General features: G+C 38.3%; 1 protein-coding gene across 7 annotated transcripts in view; it reads left to right on the plus strand.

The window, feature by feature from the left end:
- The window catches only part of LOC113983478 (WD repeat containing planar cell polarity effector), a 147,381-nt gene that overhangs the window by 61,322 nt on the left and 61,114 nt on the right, over positions 1 to 24,945 (plus strand). For all 7 annotated transcript variants that reach the window (XR_005563499.1, XM_039381134.1, XM_039381139.1 and 4 more), the window contains exons 9-13: positions 95 to 228; positions 4,489 to 4,680; positions 13,199 to 13,808; positions 17,859 to 18,047; positions 20,511 to 20,634. Coding sequence is in view for 6 of the 7 variants with exons in the window: in XM_039381134.1 (XP_039237068.1) it covers positions 95 to 228; positions 4,489 to 4,680; positions 13,199 to 13,808; positions 17,859 to 18,047; positions 20,511 to 20,634 (1,249 nt within the window). In the remaining variant the exon portion in view is untranslated. The remainder of the gene's footprint in view (positions 1 to 94; positions 229 to 4,488; positions 4,681 to 13,198; positions 13,809 to 17,858; positions 18,048 to 20,510; positions 20,635 to 24,945) is intronic.

The raw sequence follows: 24,945 nt of genomic DNA on the forward strand, positions 1-24,945 counted from the left end.
TGCAGTGTCTCAGTGGAGTGTTCAGTACTTTTTTTTTTGTTACTAGGAACAGGTATTACAGTACTGACAGTTTTTATTTGGGTTTCTTTTTCAGCTGTTCTTACAGACAATTTCATCATTTTGTCATTTGAGGATCATAGCCAACTCTGCTTTATTCAGTTTACAAAGAAGATGGATTCTCCTGATGTAAACAAAAGACTGGAAAAACTCTCTTGTTTGGACTTTAAGGTATAGCTGTCAATGGTGACTGCAAATACTGCGGGAACTGTACATTATGAATCACTGTTACTCACTGATACTGCATAGCAGCATAAATTGCAAACCTTTATATAACTGACCAAAGCAGCTCAAATTCTGAAAATGGCAGTTACTGAAAAGTAAAAAAAAAAAGGCAAAAATAAAAAATTATATGACATCCTGAGTTAACGTGTTAAAATACTGAGCCAAGAGGGATCCAAATTTCTACTATATTTACGTTTGGGCTCAGACACACATTTGAGTGACCACTGCTTGACAGATTACCTTGTGTCCATTGAGCAGCAGTAACTGACCCTTTGCACATTCTTGACATCTAACAAGCATGAAGCAAAATCTGTAATGGTAAACCTCAGTGTAAAAGATTTAAGTTAATGTGTTTTACCTCTTGTTTGTCGTGGGCTGAAAACACACACATGGTCAATTACTGTGGCTCAGCTGATAGACACAAGCTCATGAAGCTCTGATACTTCAGCTATCTGTCTGAGCTCCAAGACTGCTGTAATTCTTTGCAGAAATCTGAATTTCCCCTCTAGTTACAGTGATGGAGTTGTTTGGAGAGTCGCTTTTACAATTAAACCACTGAGTTAGGGCTCAAGGTAAAGAAGCTGAGTTTCTCACTACCGGTCAACTATATATGTGACCTTAGGCAAGTGATTTGGTTCCAATGTATGTCAATTCACTAGTTACACACTAGTGAAGATTAAAATACTCCTTTTTTGCAGCCCTTTACGTGCGGGTTTGTCTATACCACAATCACACCAGCAGCTGAAAGTAGCCTAGAGAGAGCTGAGCTGGCTTTAAACTATCCAGTCTGTATGTCAGTGGAAACCAGCTCATCTCAGGCTGAATTACACTGTATCTTGGATGGATTGGGCTGTGCAGACATAACTGATTTCAACCATAAGCTCCTGGCATCAGGGCAGCAGCTGACCTTAGGTAGAAGTGCGTGGTGCTACAGCAGTATGAAAAAATAATCAGCCAAGGCAATTAACTTTGAACAGGTGAAGTAGGAAAGGGACTGCATCCAATTCACTGCAAGAATGGAGAAGGGTCAAGCCTTTGCCCGAGAAAGGTAGAAAGATGCTGTGAGCAAAGGAGAGAGTTTGTATTTATTTCAGACTGGGTAAATGTTAAGGAAAACAATCTTGTGCTAGCAAATATTTTCCCCTTGACAACCCCTTAGTAATTTGCTTGCTGATATAAGGGAGCTTGCATCTGCAAGGCAAGCTTTTTAAGGATATGTTTAATTTAAGTTTTGCCATAATGTGTTTTAACTTGCTTGGTAGAAATACTTTCTGCTAGGATTAATATCTAATACATTTTCCAGGCTGTTTCAGTTCAGGGCCTCTTTTCAGCAATGGCTTGTGTTTGCAAGATTGATCCAGCCTCCATAACGTGGATTTGAGACAGTTCACTGTTCACTGGGAACTGAGCTGATACATACTTTACTTTAAAATGATGTGCCTTGTGCCTGGTTAAGGCTGTGCTTCGGAAGTGAGTGTGGTGTGTGGGGTGGCTTTTTTTTTAACAGTGCTAAAGTTTAACGAGGAAGCCATGGTGAACTGACAACTGCCTTTGTCATTGGAGTGTGAGGGCCACAGCTCCTGACTTAATGTTTGGAAAAACCAGAAATATCTGCTGCACTCCTTAATAGGGTTGTTAAGTTTTCAGTTCTTTGCTGACACAGCTGAGCTTCTCAAAACACCTCCGTGTTCAACGTTAACTTTGCTTTCTCTTGAAATCAGTGGGAATCACTATGGAATACTTCACTGCCAGCCAAAAAAAAAGGCATTTGCATTTTTTAATTGAATGTTCTTTTGTGTGAGGCTTGCTAGTTAGGCAGCTAAATATAATTTTTATTATCTTCAGAATTGCACCAGTGTGAGACTGCAGGAAGTATTATTCACTGCTGCAATAATATTATGTCAGCTCTCTACACTGATTTAGAGTTCTTCATGGCTGATTTTGGTCAAACTTTCAAAAGCTAAAGATCACACAGTCAGCACTAGTGCCACTCTCAGTAGAAACAAAATCGTCCTCAGTTGGAACTGTGCAAACTTGTAACAATAACAAATGGGGGGGGTGGGTAGGGAAAAAACCCCACTCCTTAGAGCTGATTTTTTTTCAAGAGAAATTGAATGAAAAAGATAACTTGCACTGGTATAGAACTACCACGGGATTAAAATCTGGAGCCAAGATTCAGGAAATTTGATTGTAGCCTTCACTTCTGCCTCTGACTTTTGGTGTAACCTTCAGAAATGTAAACGAGAAAAATGCTTGCAATGATATAATTAAATTTCTCTCATATTATCATTGTAATGATAAGCAACTTCACATTGTTTGGTGTCCAGGCTCACCGTGGGCAAAATTGGCAGCAGTGCTGGACTGCCAGAGTGCTGTCAATAATAAGAACAAGTCAACCATGCTTTCCTCCTCACAGCTTGATATTTATCCAAAAGTTGGTTTTTTTACACAATGCATACCTAAATGAAAGAATTAATCTCTCTGTTCTCTTCCTTTCTAAATGATTGAATTTTATTTACATTTTGAAACAATAAAAGAAAATTTATTATATGAATCACTACAGTTTTGAGACCAGCAAAATAGAATACCAACTATTATCATTTGCCTTTTCTCAGTGGCATGAGTCCATATTTGAGAGTGACATGTCTATTGCAAGACATAAAGGTTTACAAAAGATTTGTGGCTGTTATTACATATGAAATTGTTATGAGCAGTTAATGCTACTATACAGGACTAATTAACACATGTGGAAGTATTTGTGCTTTTCCAAGCTAATCAATGTGTTGTCACCCAATTAACTATTTATAGTTCTAATTCAAGTAGCAGCTACCTGTTAACTTTTGTGTATGTTTTATCTTTACACATCTAAGTATTTTGACAAGTAAAACACAGGATATTCTGAAAATATTGACCTTTTGCAAGTTTTTCCTGTCTGTGGTTTTTTTAATCCATTTCAATTTACTGAAGGAGACAGAACGAGGAGTTAAATGTTTACCATGAGAGAACAACATTGGTAATTACTTTGATTTCAGTTCCTTTTGATGTGTATTCAGGGGATGAAGAGGTCAATAATATTATGACCATGCAAATAGAAAAGGGTTCTTTTTGACCATATAAAAAACAGCAAAGGATTATTAAAGCATTAACCTTGATTTTAATGGCCTTGGTTGAGAGCTGAGATCACAATTTGGATGAGCCTGATTATTTACTAAATACAATACATAAATGCAACGGGTTCTTAACACCCATTGCACTCTGGCATTATCGCATTACTGCCAGCCTTTGTTGCCTTGCAGACAGGAATATGAAAGCAATCTGTCATGTAGTGAGACTGGCTCCAGAAGCATTTCTCTGATAAGAAGACCCCCTGCCCTTTGCTAGTGTCTGGTCCAGTAGGCTTAGCCATGCGCTTAATCCCCAGAAAGTGGTTTGATTATTGCTGACCAGCAATGGCAAGATAGTTTTTTTTTCCCCTAGCTATCAACCTTCCATTAATTCCTTAAGCAGAAATGCGGTGCAATCTATATTTCCTTGGCATGTGTCACCCAGATGGTGCACTGCTCATGTTTTCAAATAACCATGCTCCAAATAACAGAGTTTGAATAATAAATTCCACAAATCCTTCCTGAGGAAGAGGCACAATTCTCAAGAGCTGCATAAACTTTACGCATGATGCTGTAGCTCATCCACATTATGCAGAAAAGTATATATTCTTTTGCAAAGCAGATGTTTGTGTTTGGATTCTTTAATTTAGGGAGGAAAAAGAAAGATATATGTTTGCTCAAATGCTGTAGAATATATTTAATATTTGATTATGTCTTAAACACTAGCCTTAGCTCCGTGGTCAGCTTTGCAGAACTTGTCATTTAATATGGCTAAGCTTAAATCCTGTGTGGAGGTCGATGCTGTCAAGCAACCATGACTGTACATTTTGGTATTGATTGGAGTCATTGCAGTAAATTCCTTCTTAACTCATATTCCTTTCCATCCCAATCCCCTCCCCACAGATAAAAGTGTGAGCATGTCTTTTTCTGTCTGAGGAGATATTTTTCACGTTTACAGACAGCCTATATGAAGATATATGTAGGCAGTACTCTGTGTGTATATATACATTCTTTTTCACACACCCAAAGTAAATGCTCCCATTTGCTCCTACTATGCTATTTTATCACCTCAAATATTTCCTACATTTTTTTCTTCCATCAGATTTCTTATATTGATATACTTGGACCAGATGGTAGAAGGATGAAACGTCACCTGGCAATAAACTCTATGCAAGATATGGTCATTTGCTGGTGGTCAGCAACTAGTGATGGAGCATGGCCTTGGTCTCCTATTTCCTGTGAGAGGGACAGAGCCAACCTATTGCTATTAGGCTGTGCACATGGCAAATTGGAGGTAAAGTGCTGAACTCTCTTGTTGCATGATTTTTTCAGATTTTCTAAAGAAAGAACTATTCAACTTAAATGCATATTCAGCTAGATATAAAGAACAGATACGATCAAAACATAAGAAAGGAAGATCAACCATTGTAATCTTAAAACCAAAGGTTTGTTATTTAATTAAAAAAGCACCTTATTTAGTATGTTTACTATTTTCACATTAAGACTGGAAACCGGAAAAATGTAGCAAGGAAGTTATGTCTTTATCATGGAGTAGCTTTCGTGTTGCTAAAACTGAAAATAAAAGTGTCAGAGTTCCACTAGAAAACTGAGTTAGAAATTGTAACTGTTGCATGCATGTCTGAAGCAATTATTTTACATTGGCTGCAATGTTAACTGATAGGCATTTTACATCTATTTCAAGTGTTTTGTTAAAATTCTATCTATGCCCAGATGGCGTTTAAATTGTTGCTATGAGTATTGATCAAATCAGGAACTGTTTTTTTCTAAAAGAAAAAGTCAGAACTCCTCATCTACAGGTGGGAATGTAAGATACAAGTTAGGACAAAGCTACAAGCTGACCCTCTTCCTGACACCTGCTTAGCTTACCTTTTTAGGCAGATGTCTCTGTTTCATCTGTTTCATTTTTATTTCATCTATTCAAGAATCTTCGAATCCAGTTTATTTTGTTAGGCAGAAAAATAAAAACAGAGCCATCTCTGAGAGAACTGGAGCCTGAATTTAAAACGCTAAAGCTTTTCTGGACTAACGTCTTGTATAGATGCTCCTGTATTCGGAATTTTATTTTCAGTTTGTCTTAAGCCATTTTTAATATGGACTAAAAAGGCACTGACTGTGGGAGAAGAGCACAAACTTGAGGATCAGCTGTGGAATAGCTGTTCTGGATTAGCTATTAGAGACTATTTCCCTATAGGGAAAAACCCTAAGTAACACTTTAAAATAAGCCACTCTTACAAACAGCACCCTGTTCTCTTTAATTAGGGAAGATGTAAATGTTTTAATGTCTTGGAACTGTTACTTTGATAACTAATATTTGAGTGAGATTTTTTTTTCCCTTGAGGCTTTCTATATATTGAAAGCCAAAGAGAAAATGTAGTTGAGACAGCTTTTCTTTCTTATTTCTGTCATTAGTCACTGTAGAATTGAAGTTTAAATTACCTCCAGCTCTGCCTTCTTTACTTCTTTTCAATTGACCTCTCTCCACTTGCGGTCATCTTTGACTCATCTCTCTCCTCTGCCTGCTCTACACCTGCAGTTCTCCATTCCCCCTGCAGCTATGCCAGATCACATAGAAAAATTACTCTGGGAGCTAAAACGCGTGGCTGTTCTTTGTAAGGCTTTCCAGCCTAGTCCCTGTGCCAGTTTGATATTATGAAACTTCATCCTACTAACATTTCAGACCTTATTTCTTGCCATGACTTCGTTATGTCCAGGTTCTGACAGCGACATTCCCATGCCTTTTTTTTTTCTTTCTGCATCTTCCAGAAAGCTCCCTAAGGGCAACAAAGCAGTTTGCAATCTCTGTTTTCTGAAGGGGTGTTTAGGTGTTGTTGTCTTCTAAGAAATTCCCAGAAACCACCCTGTCAGTTCAAAGCTTGCTGTGTTTCAATTTTTCTGTCATAGGGAGATTTCCAAAATCACCGGATTCCTCAGATTCTTTCTGTGCACCTAGGTTTATCCTTTTCTGGTTTAGACTGTGGGAGAGTCCTAAGCATATCACTGGTGCGTTACACAGTGAAGATAATTCACAGTCACTGAGGCTTTAGGCCTCATAATCCTTTTAATTTGGCCCATATTGTAATAGAAATATAAGAAAACTCTTTTTAAAAGCAGAACTGCTGAATTTGACTGTTCAATTGCTTTCCCTTTTTTGATTACTTGCCTGTACTTGTCTGTTTCAATTCTAAGATCTTTGGATGAAATTTCTTTTCCTCTATTTATCAATAAAATACAAACACTATGCCAGGGCTATGGAAAACTTAGTCATATATGAATAATAAACTGTCTTGCTGGTTATCAGTTAGGCTGTTCCATGTACTTGGAATGTTCAGTAAGGCTCAAGACACTACCTACATGCATAGCCTATAAGTATAACCTATGATATTATTTGGTTGAGGTTTTTAACCTTATTTCCTTATGGGCAGGAGTTAAATTCCTGTGCACAGATGGGAGAACATCATAACCCAGCAGTTCTAGAAGTAATGTCAACCCCCAACCTGCATTTAACTGAGGTACACTTTTCCCCTACAGAGTCTTGGAGGGGGACATTAACTTAACACCTTTAACTTCTGAAGGTCATTTGATAGCTTAAACATGAGCAAAACCATAGTTAACATTTCTCGAGCACTCTAAACGCTTACTCTCCAGGTCAGACACCACAAAAATACAGTGGTTCTATAAGCATGCTTATTTTCCTCTCTTTGCCTCTACTCCCTTAACATTTGTAGTATTCTTCAGGTAAATAAAAACAGGATGTGCCATTGTTATGCATGAAAGTAAATCCATATTTATCCTATTTTGCCAGTAATATGACAATGATTATTGTCAGCAATAGAAGAATAAGAAGCATGAGCTGATTCAGTTTAGAGCATTTATCATAAAGAAGTGTAATCAAGTAATATCACCCTTTTACTTGAAAATAATAGTATTGGTTGGATAAAGGAGCATGATTATCTAGAATTAAGAGAAAAGCAGAAATTACTGAATATCAAGACCATAAAGAGCTGTTTGGCATATTGGGTTTGTGAAACCAAGCCCCGGGAAATGAATGGGTGCTACCCACAGCCATCACCTCGGTGCTGACCTTTGAAAACCACAAAACGACCTGCCAGCTGCTGACACTCGTGCGTTGGGGCAGAGCAAAGGTAAATGGGGCACTTATTTGATACTACTTCCTGCCTGGAAGAATTTTTTGAGTATTATTGGCTGCTCACCAGAAGAGTGTGTATGAGGATGAGGACAGGAATAGCTCTGGGATGAGACAGCTCAACCCCTTGTCACGATCATCGCCTGTAACTACACGTTCTGTGTTGGGATGATTCACATTGCCCACGGAGTATTTGGGGTATTGTGTACTTCAGCAGCTTTTCAACTTAATGAAAGAAATACATTTTACTTTTTAAATACACTGTAAATCTGATTTGAATTTTACTATGTGGCTTTATATTTTAGCATTTACTACTATTAAGGCTACAGGTAAGCATTATTCCTCTAAAAACAGAAATAACTTTTTCCTTGCAAATCTCAACTTATTTTACTGAATTTTTTTTCTGAGATCAGTGTTTACTGTATTGAATGCTGTAAGATTTGGTGAAGAATTGTCCCTTGAAGAAATAAAAGTGCTTTTCTCTTTAGCATTGTCTTTGCTTTGGTGTGTGATGTACATTTGGACAGATGCATCCATGTCGCTGCAGGAATATTTGTCTTTTGGACCTCTGTCTGCTTTCCTGTGTGCGTTGGTTTCCTCCAGTAAACTCATCCATTCTCTAATTTATTTATTTAATTATTTGGTGTTTGTTTGTTTTGTTTTTTTCTATATTAAAGTATCAGTGATCAAGGATGTTATTTAAATTGTCTCCCTGTGGAGATAACGCTGGTGTTTTGTTTTCAAAACCAGAAGAGGAATCTTCCAGAAATTACTTCAAACAATTTGCTATGAATAAAAAGGATCTGATGTGAAATCATCTTTGGATTAAATGCTTTGAGAGAAAGTCCAGTTAAAATCAACATGAACTTTATTCTGCAAACAAAAATTAACAGGAGGTGCTGATGCCAGAGCTCAGTTACTGTAGTACTTTGCACTTGTCTTTGCCATGTTTATTTTCACTCCATTTAGTGCTAGTGTGAATGACTGAAATTATACTTCAACCTTGTGGAAAAAAAATAGTTTCCCTGAGAGAGAATGTTATTTTTCTTTCTCCCAAGAGAAAATATTTAAGTTATTGCATCCACATTTCACCTCAGATTTGTGAAAAAACATGGCAGATCTTTTCTGTGTGCCCTGTCCTACAGTTACTGCAGTGCTCAGAAAAATATCCACCATGTGTGACTGAATGGCTGAAATACCTCTCACACACATACAGCAAAGAATGTAAAATCCTCCATGTCACATTGAGTTAAAAGTTCAATGAATAATATGGGATAAAGATGATGATTATGATAAATTTTGAAAGAAAATAAGAACAAATGTTGACTGGAGATCTAAATAGTAAGATTGCATGTAGGACTGTAGACCCAACGCATCCAAAGAAGTAACCTAGAGTAGGAGCCTTGTATTTTTATTTTAGAAAGGTTTTGAAATAGGGTGGGTTTTTTCCTTTTATCTTCACAGTACTGTATTTAGAACTATTTTACTCTAGTATGCACCACACATCCCACTTTATGGTTCTAATTAAAATGTTTGTTGTTATTTGGAACCTCACTGTGTGAAATTAAATAAGCCACTTTTTTAGCATCCATAAAATAAATCAAACATTTTTTCTCATCTGAAAGGCACACAATTCAGTCACAGCAAGCTTATTTCTCTGTTTCTTTTGTTTTCTTTTTTCATCTGCCTGGTAAGCCAATTTTCTGCTTAAGAACTACTGGTTAAAACTCTTACTTGTTTTGATATGTGGACTTTATGCTTTCCCAGTATTCTATGCAAAATACTTCAATATTCGGTGTTCAAAGATTTGCACTGAGAAGAATGATACTGCCCACACAAGCTAGTGCTATTATTTTTTTTCAAACATAAAATGAAAGAGTTTTAACTAGCATGGTTCAGGGCCCTTATTTATAAAGATTAAGAGATTCCTTTACTTGGATACTTATGATTCCTGACTCTAGGATTTGAGAGCCTGGCATTGTAGCATCCCTCATCCTGCTGATGAGCTGATGCAGAGCCCAGATCAGTACTGCAAGGGAAAACAATATAGATGTGCAGTAGTGGTGCATGGCTGCCACATTAATAAGGGAAATATGTATAAGTTATGTGAACAATATTTAAATGCATGTACTGTATTTTTGTAGCATTCACATCACAAAACTAAAAGGGACTTTTACATTTTTTTAAATTATTTATGTATTTCTTTTCCACGAAGTAATTGGTTTTACTTCATGCAAGGTATTTCCAGAAATCTTTCCTGGAAATCCAAGGCTAAGTGCTTAGCCCAAGATTTATGGAAAGTGCTTAACACTGAAAGAACTATACGCACTGCCATGTGATCTTACAGCTCGACGTTTTCAGACCCACTGCCATATCCCCTCCTCCACATATCTGACAGTTGTCCTACCCATTTCTGAGGAAACTCCTCCAGCTTTTGCTTCCCCATTCCCCAAGCAAATGATTTGTTAACTCGTTCAATGAAGTTCCAGAGAACTGCTGCTTACCAGGAAGGAATCCCACTGGATTCCTTTAAATGGACTGCTAAAGCACTATGTGCACTACATTTACTAGCATGTGACTGCTTACCAGATAGAAGAACAGTTGGCAGAATACTATCTTCTTGGGGGGAAAAAAAAGTTTTATTAGACTTCTTATCTTTCAAAAGCATTATCTTAGCCTTATTAACATGTTTCTGTAGCTGTATGTCTCTCTGCTTTACTTTTCCAGTTAGCGGCATGAAGAATGAATAATAAAAGTAACTTCTGACAGAGAAACTCAAATCTTCCCTCTGAGATGAAAGAGAATATCCATTTTTTTCCTTCAGAATGCAAAGTGGCAGTTACATTCAGTAAAACTGGAAGCCAGAACAAAGAGGTCTCTCAGCTTGATACTCTTCCTGCAAGAGGCACATGAGGTCACTGATGCATGAGATCCAATCTAAGGAGAAATGTTTCTCTTGTTTTCAGCCAGAATACGAACAGGAGTGTCTAGAAAAGTTTCCTTTAAGCCTTATGTGTTTAAACATTATGCCAAAACTTATGTTTTGAAAGGCAGCAAATAGTCTTTCTCTCCTTGCAGGAACTTTTTCCTAGTTTAGAATTGTGTCAACCAACCCTACCCTAGACTTCATTTCAACGATTTGCTCTCAAAATTATGTGAAGCTAGGAAGCTTCTCATCTCAAGACTCATTAGATTAGCCTTCCAAAATACACGATTTTACTTTCTTTTGAATTCAAAGTAGTGGTCATCATTTTGTCCTACTTTTACTCTAAGAAGGCAGAACAAAATTATGAAATTTGGGTGCAGTTTACTTGCCGACTCTCAAACGATCATATGGCAACGTTCATTCTTCTGACTGTTTCCATTGCTTTTTTCCATCAGTCACTCCTATGGAGTTGTGAAATCCATATTTCACATATTTTCTTCTCTATTGTCTTAACCTTCAAGGCCAGCCTATCTTCAGAATTGAATAGTGCTTTCATGCTTTCATCTCTCATAGGCTCAATTATTGTGTGGATCTCCATGACTTTCTTGTAGCTTGTGAGGAGATATCCAGAGAAAAACACTGGTTTGGGGTCAAAATATGTAGCTAAATAATGCAGTGCATTGAAACCTGCCACAGGAAGACAGAAATCTGAGTCCCACAGGGCCTCAAGGCTCATTTCACTCAAGTTATGGAAGCTTTGAAGACTTGCTTGGGCAAGACTTCTGTTTCACACATTTGAAAGGGAGCTACCCGGGTCTCTGTACATACTCTTAGGAAAAACTGCAGAACAAACAATACCACTTCGCTTTGTCTTTATTTGGGGTTAGAGAACTCTGTGGTCACAGTAATCCTTTGTCCATAATAACCTCTTTTAGGAGCTTCCTTACTATGCAATTTAACACCCTAATAAACACACTTCAGCAGCTCTAACATCTGCACAGTAGCCACTGCAACATTTTGTGGGCATAAAATGCCTAGTTGAGGAAGCTAAGTCATTGTTGAGGGAATGATTGAGGTGAGAAAATGTTTTTCAGACTATATAAATAATGTAATAATTTATTTCCTCTTTGATATACATTTTCATTGGTCACTACTCTGTTGAGATTGGTAGGTGAGGTTTTCACAGGTTGGAGCGTTGGTTTCTGTATTAGGTGCTTTTACATTAAGTGGTTCTCTGCATGCTACTCATCTTAAAAGTAGCAAAGACTTTTGTATTAACTGTCAGCTGGTTTCCAGCCAGAGAACTGCAATAATCCTTTTTTTCTTTCTTTTGAATGAGAAACCCTTTTGCTGACAAAACAAGTAAAGTGTCAGAACAAAACATCCTAATCAGCCTGATCAACGTCCCAAATAGCTTGTTTATAAACTTATCAGTTACTTCTGAAGTAATGCGTGGTATGTCAAAAAATCTAAATTTCTTACTCTCTTTTGCAGGATGAAAGGCTAAATTATGTGTTCCATTGCTCTTGTGATCTATGGAAAACAAATTTAAATTGCTGTAACATTATGTGTGCATTTCTGCTTTCAACCTGAAATTTCCAGCTTTCCTTCCTCGTCCTCTCTCTGTCTTTTGATCACATTTTTTACCCCTTTCTGCGTAAAAGGTGCTTTCATACCACCTGAACTTAAGGGGCTTCCAAAAATTGTAGCAGGTCAGCAGCTTTAATCTGTAGTGTGAAGATTGCTGTGGGTATACCTGAGGGTGGGGTTCGGCTCAGGCTGACGTCTTCCTTTCACTCTTTATTTCTGCATGAACAAACACCAGCAAGTTTCTGACTGACTTGCACTACTCTCATTATGCTAGACATGGGTTTTCTCTCCCTTTCAGAGAAATAGCTTTTCATAACCTCATTTGCATCTTATTTACAGCTGGTTTTTCTCCCACGGTTTCCCTGTTCATATCCTCTACACCACCTCTCGCTCAAACCCAAATATCATAGGACATGAATCTTCACTGTCTCCACTGTTGTCTCCCCCACTTTATGGTACTTCCCATGTTTCCACACTACAGATTCTTGCTCTTTGCCAGCTGGTGTCTTTTATCACATTACGCCTTTGTGTTCTTCTTCCAGTTCATTCAACTTTCAAGTACCCCATAATGATCCTCCCTTTTCTGCTATCACAAATTCATCTATTCTGCATCTAAAGCTATGTGGCACCAAAGAACATCTACCACCTACTCATTTGGCAATATACAGTAGATGTTGTTTAAACATGCCATTGTTTCTACCACTACAGTGTAGTATTTTCTGTTACCATGGCCCTGCATCTACACATGATGCTCAGAGTAATCTATTATAGATTTTTTCAGTAATTTTGGGATTTCTCCCCCACCCCCCTTGTGAATAATCAGTTATTCTGATATTCTGCTCATTTTCCCTCTTACTAACGTTGTTAAGACCATCCTCTCTTTTATCTTCTGTTCTGCTAACCTATTATATAGGTCTGGACAAACAAATACAATTCAAACTATATTGCAGGGGTTTTTTAAATGAAATGAGTAAACCTTTTAGAAGTTAAAACAGTGGATTCTAAAGGATGCATATTTGTTTTACTTACTGACCCACAAGAAAACGTATTTGCAGTCGCCTATTTTTAAATCATCAAAATAAGAATAAATTACTACAAATGCCTACCAAAACCTCTTGGATTTTTTTTCAGGTTCTGAGTTTTGTCCGTACGGAATGGGATCCCCTCCATGCCAGCTTCAGCACTCACCAGCCTTACCAGGTGCACACAGTGGAGCACTCGGTGTCAGCAGCCAAGGAGCCCATGGCCGACAGCTGCATCTACAAGTGCCTCAGGAACAAAATCCAGTGTGCAGCCATCACCAGGATACCCCTGCGATCCAGGGCCATCAGCTGCTGCAGGGATGTTACAGAAGACAAACTAGTCCTGGGCTGTGAAGACTCATCAATAATTCTGTATGAAGCCTACAACCAAGTAACTCTGTTAGCCCAGGCAGAACTGCTGCCTGCTGTGATGACCTACCACCCCGCCGGGGCCATATTCGTGGTCGGCAGCTCTCAAGGGGAGCTGCAGCTTTTTGACACAGCACTGTCCCCCGTTAAAATTCAGCTCTTGGCACAAGACTATTCACCTGAGGCAACTTTGCAATGCAGTAAACACTTTGAGGTACCTAGCAGCCTCATCCAGATCCAGTGGGCTGCCCCTCCAGTTGCGTGTGTCAGCCCTGACAGCACTGATATTCATGACCTTTTGTTGGTTAGATTTGACAAAGGACCCTTGGGAGTACTTCACTTTAAACTTGGTAAGTTCCTAAGCACATATGGTGAACCCTGAGCTCTCAAGGAAATGTCTGTACCCCACAAGGTTTTTGTAGTTTGAAGCATGCTAATTTTAGATATATGGGACCATAGCCTGAAAAGCAAATTGTTCCAACAATATCTGAAGATATGAACCAAGGAGTTCTTTATCTGTTTCACAATGACTTAATACCTTTTCATATGGGGTCAGACAGGATAGGACCCCAATCTGTTGTCAGGTCAGCATCCCATCATGTTCCCCGTTACTCTAATAAAGCATAACAATTTATCATATGGAAAATTTCTTTAATCTGTAGTATATAACTTTAGGAATTGTATTCATTCTGTAGCAATAGCCCTAACAAGCTAAAATAATCCATATTTAATAATAGAATAGTAATTCTATTTCTTTCCCAAATTGTTTTTTTGTGTGTATGATGTATATTTGTCCCAGTACTCTGTTATTCTGGCTTCAGTATATGAAGTTGCATCTTTTCTTTCCTTGAAGACTTTTCACAGAAGAACAAAGTTCTTCATAACCTTCAGAGAAGTTTGTTCTCTCAACTAATTTGCAAGGACTTGTGAATAAAAGGATTAATAATACTAATTTTAGAATTTATATAGCACTTCTCATTTTAGGTGTAAGGAGACTCTGAAAGAGTAAACCCACAACTATCTTCCTCTTATAAGCAGAATAACAAGAAGTAGAAAAGGAAAGCTAAAGGGCTTTCCAAGAGTTACACAGTGAGTCAGTGGCTGAACTAAGAATAAAACCCCTGCAGTGGCTCATCAGTGAGAACTGTATTCTTTTCATTCAAGTCAGGCAAGTTACAGTGGTGTAAATCCAATGTGAGGGCTAAAAAAAACAATCATTCCTAAACCCTCTGACTCCCAAGGCAGTGTTTCAGCAGGGCAGACAGCCATCCTGGAAAATTTCACCATTTTGCCCATTGTCCAAGAAAACAAGATTGCCTCTATAGATTTTCATGGGTGTTTTTAATGATTCTTTTGTATAAAGCTACTGAGATTAGAAACAAGCCTTTTTTAAAAAGAAAAACAAACAAACCCCAAGAAAACCCCAAAATAGCGACCTAGTTGACAGTAAGATCTGAAAATCTACTTTATTTCTTTACTTAATGAGACACGCATGTGCTTTTGTGTGGGATAACCTGACTAAAAGTACCACAGACCTAAGAATTTGAAAGACTGAATTAATAAAACTTAACCAAGCATGGCACTGCAAAAAGGTAAATTAATATAATGAGATGTTTGCAACAAAAAAATGTTGAATTGACTTCTAGCTGTGTAGTTTTAAAAGAGCTGATCAGGATTATTGCTGTTGTCCAAAAAAACTATCAAAAAACCTGTTTGCAGGTTATCATTTATTTTGAGATAATTAGCTGCATTAAGTTCAATGACAGGTTTAATAGTTGCAGAGTAGCCCAGAACACTAATTATAGCAGCTATTTGATGTTTTTGTGCATGTTGGCCATTTGAAAAAAACAAACCCTCTAAATTATCTGAGTCCTGATTTTGGCTGGGATGGAGTTGAGCAGGAGGCACTCCACCCACCTCTACCTTGCTTTTCTTCAGTCCTCCCTTGTGAGGTTTTCTCACAACAGCTTTCCAGAAAGCACAGCTTTCCCCTTGCTATCTTTAGCACATTTATGTTCTTACCAACGCAAGCAGGCTCTCAGTACAGGGATTTAGAGGCCTTTCCTGCTAATTGCCAGCTTGTAAACTTAATTGGACTGTCTCCCTGGGCACCGTTCCTAAATCAATTAGGCAGTGAGTTGGCTGTCACCTCCTTTTCCCAAGCAGGTTGCCTGGAAGCGCACCACCCAGGAGAAGTCAAGCATCCAAATGGGAAGATGTTGACCTCTACAGCTGAAAGTTATCACATTTTAAAATTCATTCTGTATAATTACTGTAAAATCTCTTCTAGGAAGAAGGCAAGGCTCTCTCCCTCCTTCCCTCCCTCCCTCTTTGTAGTCCACTGTGCAAAAATGTGCTGTTCTCTGTTTCATCCCGGTTTTCAGCTTTACACTTCTGCTTAGTTTGCCATACTACCAAAGTAACTGTGTTGCTTAGCAAGCCCTTCTTCACAGCCTCAGCAATTTTTAGGTCTCTGCTGTTTAAGAAATAATGCAAATATAAGTTATACAGAAAATACAGGGGTCCATGACAGCAAGACCTAGACAGGCATTCAGGAGTGAAATAAAATCCATAATTAACACATGGCTTGGAATGGTTTCCCACAGAAGTCCATTAAGAAACTATGTCAATGAGAATAAGCAAATATGTTTTTAGCTTCCAGCTATATTATGATTTTGGACAAGTTCTCTGAATTCTCCATTGTGCTGTCTATCCAGGAAAAGATTCATATTAAATATACCCTCAAACATTAATGGCAGATGTCTTTGGTGTCTAATGCCAAACTCATTTCCAAAAGCATTGCAGCTTCTTGTCATTGATGTCAGCCTAGATCCTGGATAAGGCCAAATGTGGTACTCATGCCAGTGGTTCAGCATTGCTGGCCTCAAAAGGCATTTAAAACATAATATTATATTTAATTAACATGAAAATAAGTATTTTCACATTCACTTAGTTGTTAATGTGAAGATTGCTCAGCTTCTGTAATACTTTAAAAACACTAAACATTTAGGAAGAATAAAGTCTACCATAACTATTAGATATGGACAGGTTAAACGTGTCTATTACACATTGTAATGTCCACAGGCTTTAATACATGCAAATACATTAGAAAACCATGTCTTTTCTTTAATGATACTAAAAAAATTAAGTATTTCTCTGTTACAAAATATAAATATGCCCCCCCAAGCATCAGATCTGTATATGCAAGTTCTTAGCAGGTTACTTCTCCTTAAGATATAGTCAGATGTTTTTCTTCACTTTTTATTTTCCTCAATTCTTATTTTGCATCACAAACAGTATTCACAACAACATTTATGAAAGTTGTGTGAGGTATGTTTTATATATATCAGGTCTGCTTTTCTCTGTTATCAGACTTTGTTTTCCCCAGCAAGTTGTATGGCTTTAATATCAATATTGAAATTAAGCTTGTTCCCTTTCTCATCAGAACATTTTCCTTAAAATTAGTTTTTACAAACAAGATCAGAATATAAATTGGGAAAATAAAAAAAAAAACAAACCATTATGTTTTCATTTAAAGAGAAGGAAAAAATAAATTTATTCTGGTCTCTTTCTAATATTTGGAGGAGTAATGATAAAGAATACTCTATCAGAGTGAGCAAGACTTGCTAAAATGCCATGTGTGGCCTATGTTACATGATCATTTGGCTAGTCAGAGACAATAAATAACATTACTTTCTGCAGCATTTCAGACATCTTTTCTGCTCAGAATCTGAGATCTGCAAGTCAAGAAGCATTCTTCTGGCAAACTTGTTCTTGGTTTCATGTACAACTGTAATTCAAAGGTCTCTAGGTGTTGATAACTTCATGACATCCCCTCACAGTAAAAATGCTTCACTTAGAAAATTATTACCAAGCTAGAGGTAGGTTCCAGAGCCGTCGCAGTGTGGAGACTGATTGAGTAACAGTTACTTTGAAGTTGGAGCTGCTGTACCCTTGTATACACAGGTACGTTTGTGTGACACAAATGCTGGGGTTTAGTGTTCTTCAGCAGTATTTCCCTACAGAAAGGAGATGCTGTGAAATTTAATTTATTACCTACCATACAGTAGTGATAAACTGTGAATAAACTTTTCCTACCATGTCTAAAACAAACTTCATGACATGATGTTGTCACCAGTGAGTTTTGGCTACATTCGCTCGACCTCCATGCGTGAAGTTAACTGATGATTTTTCTCTACTGTCCAAAACATGCTCAGCCTAAATATACCAAGATATGAAGGAGCTACCTCGTGTAAAAATTTAATACTGAAACCCATCAACTTAATTTTATACAGTGGCAATTATTTTTAACTGTGCTGAAAAGTAGTCAGCTACTGTTTTACATACTCTATATCGAAGTATAAACCCACTGTCTTTGGTTTTAATATTTCCTGTTAAAGGTGTGATCACAAGAGGACAACTGGGCCTTGTGGAAATTATCCACCAGTACATTCGTTATGATGAGATACATGAGGCAATTAATGTCCTGAACACCATGAACTGGAACACAATGGGTCATCAGTGCTATATCTGCTTGAGTGCCATTTGCAACCACCTTCTTAAACAAAAGCTTACACCAGACAGGGAAGGTAAGAGACTGCTTATATTTCTAATGTGTTTTTGTGGTCTCTTTGTAATTCATATGTGGATTATGACAATATATTTATTGACCATATAAAGAAGACAATAGTGAGTATCCGGACAGCCAGATTATGGTGCTTCATAATCACATATCATATGTAGACAAGTCATTTCAATAAAATCTGGGCTAATGTGTTAACTACATTTTAGTTTGTATCAATAGTGATACTAAAATAATGCATATTTTAATATACATATGCTATAGGCATTAATATATAGCATTAGCATATATATGCTGTAATTTTACTGCATTCTATAAATGTAGCTTATGTTACAGACAAACAGTACTGGATTGAATTGTTTGTTATATGCTGAGACACCAACTTAAGGAGGGATGTTTTTCTGCAACAGGGACGAGATTTTAGTATGTTTTTTAAGGTGCTTTTGAAGGGTCATTCTTTCATTACAAGATACAAAGTCTTTGAATACACTATCCTCTGCTGCCTCCTTTAGGATTAAAGCACTTGTCCTCACTGTAATCTGGCCCCCTGCAGTAGTAGCTGGGGACCCTCACAAGAAATTATGAATTTTAGGTTTAGCCCCATCTTTGCTGCAGCCTGTTGTGATGCCTTCCTCTTGATTTGCTGTCTATCTTGAAACTCAATAGACTTCAAGATTTGATGTGCCTTGATTTAGTGAAGGTGTTATCCTCCAGTCTAGCAGGCAGACAGCTGGACACCAGGCATCTTTTGTAGCAAGAAAGAATACTTAGGATTCTGGCATGTTTGATGATAGAAAAACTCCAAGGTGTCCTACATCGCTGCCAAGCCATCAGCTATCCCATTTTGTGGGATATGATTTAAAAAATCTCTGCATTGCAAACATGACATGTTGATTCTAAATAAAACATGCTTTGAAAAGGACTTGTGAGAAGGGCTGAGCGTGAAACTCTTCTAAAAATATGTACATTATAAACAGATGTTTGTGTGTTTCCCCCCATGCAGCTCCCTAACACTGTTTACAGCAGAAAGAATTTTATTCCATCCAGGAGTTATTCAATCTGAATCTAACAAATTTGGCATGGTAATTTGTTTTCTTTTTTATTAGCAAAACCCAGTGGGGCCTTTTATTTATAGTGATGGGGCAGTTATCTCTGAGATCTTTATCCTGCCTTCAACATCAAGCTGGGCTATCTGATGAATCTATAACTGTGATAGTGGTTACTCATGTCGGTTGAAATGTTTCAGAAGTACAAAACATGCTGTCAAGAAAACAGCAATGGCAAGAGAGTATGTCTTGTTTTTCTATTTTAATCTAAATTGACTGCTGCTTTGAAAGAAAATACCTTTAAAGTTTGACTTATCTTACTATCTAGATTTAGGATAACACAAAACTAGTTTACTAACAGTTTGCCTGTGTTACTAACACAGTACTACTAGCTGATTTAGTGCTATCAAGCTAATAAAGTAAAATATAACTATGCTCGGAAGAAAAAAACCATTATTACAAAATACAGAAATGCCTAGTCCAAACAAACATTAATAACAGCAAATCAATGAGATTTTATTTGCCTAATGAGACAATATGTTATATTTTCCTTTTAAAGCAATGTTAGTATATAGCAAATAAATATATAGTAAATTCTCCCTATTCTTCCTAGAAGGCCTTGTACTATGTTGTTAACTCTCAAGCAAAATTCACATAGCATAAATATTATTGATCATTAAATTTCCTTTCAGCTAAGCATGTGGGACACAGAAGTGTACTGTGTATTTACTTGCATTATTTATAATTTTGTATTAAAAAATTGTAGGAAAATGCCTGAGAGCTTGAGCTGTGGAGTATATCAGTCAGAAAATATTTAAAGCAGAGAGAACTTGTGTAACAAAAGAGTTTTATTTTATTGATTACAAGGGAGGTTATCCTGTTTCTCACCACTACATGCTGTCAAACCTCTAGGGTTTTTAGACCCTTTTATCTAAAATTTTTAAAGAACCGTGAGTTGAAGGAGGTTCCTTTAGACCTCAAGGCCATCACAAGGGGGGTTTTGTTACCTGCTGACCTAACACAATAATCCCTGAAAAACCGAACTCCCTTGTTGTTTGCCTAAGAGGACAAAGATGATTTGAGCTAATTGAGAGTTCATCTCTACTGGACAATCTTGTTCAGACTGTATTACTCTTATGAGTCACTTTTAGTTGTAGGCTGCTGGTGAGAACTTGATATGTTATAGACTTCATTATCCTTTTGATAGCTTTTATTGCTCAAAGTCCTTGTCAGCTCTGCCTCAAAGTGAAAGTTTATATGCACATTTGTGTTAGTACAATCTGTCGTATTTTAATTTCATCTGTCCTACAACAACATCACGTTTCATCAGTGTTTGAGGAGTTTGACTGACTGCAAACATGAGCAACCTGTTGTAATTGAAACTAATTCACTTGCTTCATTGCTGCTGTGTTTGAACTCCACAGCACAGCTTGAGGCAAGCCTTGGAACCTTTTATGCACCAACAAGACCCCTCTTGGATACAACTGTGCTGGAGTACAGGGACCCAATCAGCAGATACGCAAGAAGGTTCTTCCACCACCTGCTCAGGTGAATGACAGTTTCAACTTCCATCAGCTTAAAATTAATTGCATATTTCAATAACTGCCTACTTTAATGTGGTTAACATTTTCCAAGAGGACCACCCCTGACAAAAATGCATTCATTGTTAATGTTTGTTTAACTTGCACTTTGGTCCCTTCAAATAGAGTATTTCAGATAAAGTGCTATTCAGAGCTCTTCTGTCATCAGTACACTTAAAATGAATCACCCTTTCCCTTTTAGCTTGATAGAGAAAACATGCTTATGAGAGATTGATATTCAATAACTACTTTTAGATTAGCTATTGAAAGAGCTTACAAACTTGGAGAAAACCTTGCTAGAACACAAAAGAATGCTGCATGATCCAAGACATTCCTATCTCTGCACCACTGAAATCTGAGCATTTTGTTATTCTTACCTTTAAAGTTCTCATATATAAATTCATGTCCCAGTAATTTTCAGTGAATTTTCAGTGACATTCCTGTAAGAGGAGAAAATGAAATGTTGAATTTGTCTGTAAATTATATAAAATCATGGAATGGTTTGGGTTGGAAAGGACCTTAAAGATCATGTAGTTCAATCCCCTCACTACCGTGGACAGGGACACCTTCCACTAGACCAGGTTGCTCAATGGCCCATCCAGCCTGGCCCTGAACAGTGCCAAGGTTAGGGCAACCTGTTCCAAGTGCCTCACCAACCTCACAGTAAAGAATTTCTTCCTTATATCTAACCTAAATTTCCCCTCTTTCAAGTTGTACCCATTATTCCTTGTCCTATCACTACAGTTCCTGACAGAAAGTCCCTCTCTGTCTTCCCTGTAGACACCCTTCGAATACTGGAAGGTTGCTATAAGGTCTCCACACAACCTTCTCTTCTCCAGGCTGAACAGCCTCAACTTTTTCAATCTGTCTTCTTAAGGGAGCTGCTCTTACCTTAGATAATACCAAATTCAGCTAGAATTTATAGTGCATTGGTTTATTGTTTTATTTTTCCTTCAAAATAAGTCAATAGCTTGAATTTCAATCAGTTATCGATATGCAGCAGTTTAACCTGTTCAGTTGTTCAACAACAACTATAGCTGAAACATTCCCTCTGATAATTATCCAGTGGATGAAAATAAGGATGAATCACCTTCTGAAAGACACAATGTTTGTAACACCTTGTTGAGGAGTATAGATAGACATAGTGAAAAGACATACAGTGAACCCTTTTTTAGTGATTCATTCAGATTGTATACATTGTCTGCATAGGCTAAACTAGGAACTGCAAGTTACTTTGACAGTACAGTGGGCTTTTTTTCAAATCTTAAAGAAAAATATTTTATATTGTCTTCTGCACTTTGAGTCTGAAGAGGATCATCTTACTGGTAAACAGAACCATTCCAGTGGGGAAATTATTCCAAATAGATGAATGCTCCAATATTTGCATAACATGCACCAGCCTCTCACTGGAGTTTTCCTAATACACGTGGCCACAACAGTGGGCACAAACTCTGCTGTTGCCTTTCTCCTAGAAACCAGTAGGGAAGATCTGTTGTGGCAATGGCCAACTTGTGGTGGCTGTGGGCCAGTTGCCTGCGGAGGACAGATGCAGAAAGAATGCCTTGGAGATTGCTGAGAGGTGTAACTACAGTGCTCTTACATCTGCGAGAGAAAGGTGTATTCCCTCTGACTCAGGGTTTGCTTCCAAGTGCTAGCAGGCATGCAGAGGCATGGGGCCCCAGCTAAGCTGCCAGCCCTTGGGGCTGCTGAGTGCAGCTGAAACACTGACTCAACCTTCCTAAAACAAGAACCTTCACTGTCAGAATGCTGCCTGGACAGCGTGAGGCACAGGCAGGAGGTGTGCAGAAGAGTATTTTACCTCCACCATAAAGCAGCGCTTGAAAAATCTACAGTTGTGGCAATTTTGAGAAAAATGTGTGCTATTTTGCTGTTTTCCTGTTGTCAAAGGGATTTGTATTCAGCTGAATCAAAGTGATAGGATCGTGTGATTGCTGCAGAACAGATGGTAATGCTTAAAGCTTATCTCAGAAGACATAATCTAAGTACAAAATTAAATGTTCAAATACGGGAGATTTATCTGATAGAAGGCAAAGAAATGATGTTCAGAGCTGATCATTATTGCATTAAAGTGGCTGTGCCTTAATTGGTGTTTATTTCCTTTTAGATGTTTTCTTCAGTGACTAGAATGATTTGAATGTAGGCTAAGCAGAGAAAACTATAGATTTGTTGAGGAATGGCAAACCATGGTTCTGGGTGAGTGAATACCATCCAGGCATGATGCAATGTCTAGGAGGATCATAGGGAGGCACAATGCTCACTAATTCAGGCACATGGAAGTTTCAGCTGCTGCTATTACATCTGTCAGTGAGAGGCCAGCAAGACAAACCACTTCTACCAGACTGCATTTAGAGTTGTAGGTTCAGAACAGGAGGAAAAGTGAGAAGACAATTATTTTCTTGCCCTTTTGGGTCAGCGTGTTAAGCCCCTGAGGACACTGAAAATGGAGAGTTCCTCCCACTACCTGTTTGTCAGAGACAGTGGCTGTTTCAGGGAGTCAGGAAGCCCACATTTTAAGTCAGTTATATGCTCTCTGTCTCAATCCTTGTCATTCCAAAATGTTGGAAGTCAAGGAGACAAGGCAGAAGGCCAGCTTGACTGAGCAGGGATCTTCTTTTGGAGATAAGGCAAAAAAGGAAGGTGTATGCCCAGTGGAAGCAAGGTCAGGTGACATGAAAGAAATACAGAGATGCTGCTCACCACTGTAGAGAGAAAATATGTGTGGCTAAAGCTCAGTTGGAGTTGAAGCTGGACAGAACTGGGGAGGACAATAAAAAGAGTTTTTTTAAATACATTAATGGCAAAAGACAGTGCAGAAATAACATCAGCCTGTTACAGGGTGAGGATGGTCGCCTCACAAACAGGGACATAGACAAGGCAGAGATGTTTAGTGCATTCTTTATCTCTGTCTTCAACACTGATGATGAACTAGGGGGGGTCCCAGTGCCCTGAGCTGGAAGACCATTCCAGTGAGAATTATAAACTCCAAGTTGAACCTGAAGTTGTGTTGCACCTGCTGATTGAGGTGGTTCCCAACAAATCTATGGGGCCTGATGGGATTCATCTGAGAATATTCAAAGATCTGGCTGATGTCATTATGAGGCCTCTCTCAGGTTTTGAACTGTCTTGGAAATCCAGAGAGGTCCCGGTTGACTGGAAGCTGGCTAACATTGTCCCAGTTTTCAAGAAGGGCAAGAAGGATGACCCTGGAAACTACAGGCCTGTCGGTCTCGCTTCAGTGACTGGAAAATTATGGAGAAGATTATTCTGGAAGGTAGTGACAAACACCTGAAGGACAACACAGTCATTAGTCACAGCCAGCACAGCTTCATGAGGGGAAAGTCCTGCTTGTCAAACTGATTTTCTTTTAAGACAAGGTAACCCACCTGCTTGATCCAAGGAAGACAGTTGATATAATCTTTTTGGATTTCAGTAAAGCTTTAAAGCTTTTGATACCATTTCTCACATTCCTCAAGGGAGGTAATTGTCCCACTCTGCTCTGCATGAGTGTGGCCTCACCTCGAATATTGTGTGCAGTTTCGGTCACCACAATATAAGAAAGATATTAAGCTATTAGAGAGTGTCCAAAGGAGGGCAACAAAGATGGTGAAGGGCCTTGAGGGGAAGCCTTATAAGGAGCATCTGAGGTCACCTGGTCTGTTCAGCCTGGAGAAGAAGAGACTGAGGAGAGACCTCGTTGCAGTTACAACTTCCTCACGAGAGGAAGCGGAGGGGCAGGCACTTATCTCTTCTCTCTGGTGACCAGTGACAGGACCCAAAGGAATGGCCTGAAGTTTTGTTAGGGGAAGTTTAGGTTGGATATTAGGAAAAGCTTTTTCACCCAGAGGGTGGTTGGGCACTGGAACAGGCTCCCCAGGGAAGTGGTCACAACACCAAGGCTGACAGAGATCAGAAAGCGTTTGGACAGGGTATGATTCTTGAAGCTGTCCTGTGCAGGACCAGGAGTTGGACTTCGATGATCCTAGTATATCCTTTCCAATTCAGGATATTCTATGGTTCTACCATATGATTTATTCACTTATTTACCCTTATTCATTTAGCACTGAGTGCATGCAGGCTTATTACAAATAGCTAATGAATCTCTTCAGAGTGGATTTTTTTGTTACAACAGATGTGTTTGCATGACCAAACAAGAAGACTTGAATGCAGAAGCCCTGTAAACTGCCAATGCCAACTTGATGCAGCGCTAAGGGAACATTTTGTTACTCTCGTATGAGCATGAGGAAACAAAAGCGAAGTG

This window comes from Pipra filicauda, unplaced genomic scaffold (assembly GCF_003945595.2).
Source record: "Pipra filicauda isolate LSUMZ 115617 unplaced genomic scaffold, ASM394559v2 scaffold109_size3271384_pilon, whole genome shotgun sequence".
In the NCBI taxonomy this organism is placed as follows: Eukaryota; Metazoa; Chordata; class Aves; order Passeriformes; family Pipridae; genus Pipra; species Pipra filicauda.